Genomic DNA, 4,564 nt, shown 5'->3' with positions numbered 1-4,564 from the left:
AAGCTTTTGTTAATGACATTTATAGCTGCAAAATAAAAGGCTGACAACTTGAGCTTTGATTATAAAGACTGAGTGAATGTAAGCTGTAGTTCTCGTTGATGAAGGGCCCCTCAAGATGTAAAGCCCAGGGGCCCCTTACAGTCTTAATGCGGCCCTGCTAGTAGGTTATGGCATGTGAGGATGCTGCAGGTGGTGGATTGTTTAGCCTTTTCTCACAGCAGCTGGAATAATTAAATGTATCATTTTGATGGCGGATTGTAATCCATTAAGGATCATGTGTTTATGAAACACGTATGTGACCACAAAACCAGTCATAAGGGTCAATTTTTCGAAATTGAGATTTATGCAAAATCTGAAAGCTAAATAAACAAGCTTTCCATTGATGTATGGTTTGTTAGGATAGGACAACATTTGGCCGAGATACCACTATTTGAAAATCTGGAATCTGAGGGTGCAAAAAAATCAAAATATTGAGAAAATCACCTTTAAAGTTGTCCAAATGAAGTTCTTAGCAATGCATATTACTAATCAAAAAACAAGTTTTAGTATATTTACGGTAGGAAATTTACAAAATATCTTCATGGAACATGATCTTTACTTAATATCCTAATGATTTTTGGCATAAAAGAAAAATCAATAATTTTGACCCATACAATGTATTTTTGGCTATTGCTACAAATACTCCCGTGCTACTTAAGACTGGTTTTGTGCTCCAGGGTCACAAATGAACATAACTGATACCCCTTAGTCTCCTAAGCTATGAAAGAGCAATAAGCCGTTCCTCTGGGTGATTATTACTGTCATTATTTTTGTTGCTGCATCTCAAGGCTTTGACTTTTTGTAACACAGAAGAAAATGCATTGGAAAGCTCAGTGAAGCCCTTTACTCTCTTTTCAAAGCAGAGATATGGAAATGCTCATGGTGATGTATTCAAATCAAGTGTGTGGCTTCTCAGAGGTTTTTACAGCATTAAAGGGAATAATGAAACCCTTTTAATATGTGGTGACACTAAAAAGTCTGATTGCAGTCAGAAACATCTGCCTGTGGTTCAACCGCTGACTTCTTTTTATCAACGCAGTAATAGCAGACGAACTGAAGAGTCATCATGGTCAATTTTTAGTCTAGACATCTGAGATATATAGGTCATCTTAAAATGTTTATTTCATTTGTAGTTTTTTTCCTTGTATCATATGTATATATTTTTGTGACCCTGAGGTCGATTTATTATAGTCGTGAGGTTTTTTTCTTGTTGGAAAGGACATTTTGAGTTCTGAAAGTTGTGTTTTCATAGTATGTTAAGCTTTTTAATCTCAGTAGCTCAAGGAAATTTTTATTTTGTAATCAATGAGAATCTATTGAAAAGGTGACTGCGTATTTCTGAACATGCAGCATGACTTATTCACATTTAAATGTCTATATCTTTTCCAGTTTGTCCAGATAAGATGTCTGGACTACAACCCTGGACTCCCGGTCACAATGAAGCCCACAGAGTCACCATCGGTTACGGCCGCAAAGTCATCCTCACCTCATCCACGACCGTCCATTCCATCGAGATCCTCAACGGAGGTAGATCTTCCTAATAAAACTCTTTCAAACATCTTCACAACATTAAAGTGCCATAAAGATTTACGTCCGTCATGATGAAGGCGACAAGAGCCTTGACAGACTTAAATCAAAACACATTTCATCTCAGGGTCGCCCTGAGCGTGGAATATTTGATGAGGGAATTCCATCACATTCCATGCCAGTAATCATCTTTTTATTTTTTTTTGTACTAGAGTTAGAGTTGGAAAGCATCCTCATTGGTTGAAAATCAAGGGTGAAAGATCAGGACTGTCTTGATTTTGTTTGTTCTTTTTAGGGAAGCTTGTGATCGCTGATTCCAATCAACCCATTTTTCTGCGGGCTAAGCACATCCTCATCGGGAACAAGGGTGAACTTCACATCGGCAGTCCAGAATGCCCTTACAAAGGCAACCTCACAATCTCTCTCTTTGGCAGGTATGAATACAGGCTTTGAAAAATCATCAGACTTGCTGAAACACTCCTGCAGCCTTCATAAGAGCACTTACAAAGCACAAAAAGTTTTGGAGGAGAATTTGACGGGACAGAAATGTTTTAAACCTGTAATTTTAAGCAATCTTAAAGGATTTGGGCTAGATTCAGAATCGGTTAACCGACTGCCATTCAGTTCTTGACTGCAAATTTGAATTGGCCGAACCTTACAGGAAGTTGTATGATCATTTGAATCGCAAATGCTAAAAAATAAATTTTTTACTGAATTTTAATTCAGTACAGGCAATGCATTCTGGTTGATGTGCACAATTTTGGATACGCTGAGAATCACCTTTTTTTACTGTTTAGAATAACAGTCATGTTTTTTATGATTCTGAAGAAGATTTTTCATAACAGTGTTGAACACTGGTCTACTAACAAAATAACATGTAATTTACTAGAGCTTCTGATAAAATGTTATTTGCTTCATTTATAAAATACAATAAACAAACAATGAAGTATTTGAAGAAAAATATGGAAGTATGTAAATTAAAAATGTAAATTAACAATTTGCTTAAAACACTAAGCTTGCATCTTCTCAAAAAAAAAAAAATTCATTTAAACTAATTGTTTAAAGACCTGGTTGGATGAGCGACTCAGTGATTCACTCACAACGTTTCATTCCAGTATAAATCAGTGATTTTGAATGAATCATTTTAATGAATGAGTCACTGTCCTGAATGATCTGGCATATAAAATCTTAAAACTTTATTGCTTTGTATGCTTTCAGATCAACTTTGCTTTTCTAGTGAAAATTACAGTTATATGAATTTCTTTCAATTTCATTCCACTTTAATTCTGCTTATATTTAAATTGTAATCAGATGGAATGGGTTGAATGCCACTGATATAAGTTGTAAGAAATAAATTCTAATATAAGAAGTAGTTTATTAGTAATTTCAAATCTAGGTATGATTAAGTTTATTTTACTAGGTGCCGTTTAGGTCATTCAAGATTCACATAAGATAAATAAATAGATATATAGATTAATTTCGAATCACAGTTGATTGCAATCTAGTCAGGAATTTAAAAAGCATTCTCTTCAATTCTGAATTCATAGGACTATCTGATAAACTGATTTGTTGTTGTTTTGAAAAAGGTCTGGTGACACCGAGGTTGAACACAGTTATTTTGGCCGCAAGTACATTGGCGTAGGAACCGGAGGAACCTTGGAGATTCACGGCGAAAAGAAGCTGTCCTGGACGTTCCTGAACAAAACCCTCCATCCTGGGCAGGGTAATGAGAACAGCTACCATTTCGAAAGGAGCTGGGGCAATAGAGGCATCATCATTCACGTTATCAACCCCAAGACCGGAGAGGTGCTGCACACTGATAGGTCAGTGGGGCACCATCATTTCTTGCTCTTAAATAGTTCATTCCTAATTAATGCAGGTTTGCTTCTTGACAGATTAAAGCTTGTTACGTCAGTACATCATGTAAAACCAACTCACTGATGGTTTTAATGTGCGGTTGGAATTAAAACAATAATTACAAATCGACTGTCAAAACAAACAGCGCTTCCAAGTTGGCATCATCGCAGACGATTGATCTTTGACTATTTTTCGTCACAGAAATGAGCGTCTGTTGTTGAATCACAGCCTTCAGAAAAATCATTCATAATCAGTATGCTTACTGGCTTCTGTAGCGTTCCTTGACTGGTCTATGATTAATCTCCATGACCCACTTTTACGTTTGTGCGTGTGTATGTGTGTGTGTGTAGGTTTGACACGTATAGGAGCAAGGACGAGAGCAGACGACTGGCCCAGTATGTAGACGAGGTGGAAACTGGGCAGATCTTGGCCATGGTGGTTAATGATGAAGGATCCAACAACCTGGAGGATCTGGCTAAAAAGGCTCTCACTAAACTGGGTAGCCAACACTTCCATCGACTCGGATTCCGGTACTATGACTCATTTCCAATTTAGCAGTAGTTTTCTTATCCATGACCGGTCTGGAATTTGCTTTAGCATTAGTTGAGAATTGGACACTGAATTTAGAGCAATCTGGTCCAGTCAGGTATCAGCTTGGCTGCGTTCACATTTTCCTCTTTGCATCGCTGCTGGTCTGAGACCAGTGAAATATATTTCTTGAAATAGCATCTAAATAAGTGGCAAAACCCTGTTCCTGTAGTTCTACCTTCCTGCACACAACTCTAATAGAGCTTAAAAAATAGAGGAAACTTTCATGGAGCGTTTGATGGAAATGCGTAAAATATGCCTCAAGGGTGTGGAAAAAAATTAGTGCTGTCAAACGATTAATCGCGATTAATCGCATCCAAAATAAAAGTTTTTGTTTACATAAGATATATGTGTGTACTGTGTATGTTTATTTTGTATATATAAATACACACACATGCATGGATATATTTAAGAAAAATGTGTTACGTTTATATATTTAATATATTTATATATGATATAATTTATATGAATTTAAATATATACATGTAAATGCATGTAAATATTTTCAAAATATATGCTGTATGTGTGTGTCTTTATATATACATAATAAATA

At 36.2% G+C, this 4,564-nt stretch overlaps 1 protein-coding gene across 1 annotated transcript in view; it reads left to right on the top strand.

Moving 5' to 3' along the window:
• The window catches only part of LOC107691638 (cell migration-inducing and hyaluronan-binding protein-like), a 143,438-nt gene that overhangs the window by 66,152 nt on the left and 72,722 nt on the right, over nt 1-4,564 (top strand). The window contains exons 3-6 of the mRNA XM_016490405.1: nt 1,429-1,566; nt 1,862-2,000; nt 3,153-3,389; nt 3,774-3,953. Of these exons, the coding sequence (XP_016345891.1) occupies nt 1,429-1,566; nt 1,862-2,000; nt 3,153-3,389; nt 3,774-3,953 (694 nt within the window). The remainder of the gene's footprint in view (nt 1-1,428; nt 1,567-1,861; nt 2,001-3,152; nt 3,390-3,773; nt 3,954-4,564) is intronic.

The sequence above is a fragment of the Sinocyclocheilus anshuiensis genome, unplaced genomic scaffold (assembly GCF_001515605.1).
Source record: "Sinocyclocheilus anshuiensis isolate Anshui unplaced genomic scaffold, SAMN03320099.WGS_v1.1 scaffold45, whole genome shotgun sequence".
Lineage (NCBI taxonomy): Eukaryota > Metazoa > Chordata > Actinopteri > Cypriniformes > Cyprinidae > Sinocyclocheilus > Sinocyclocheilus anshuiensis.
Note: the sequence above shows the minus strand (reverse complement) of the source record. Positions and strands in the feature narration are given on the sequence as shown.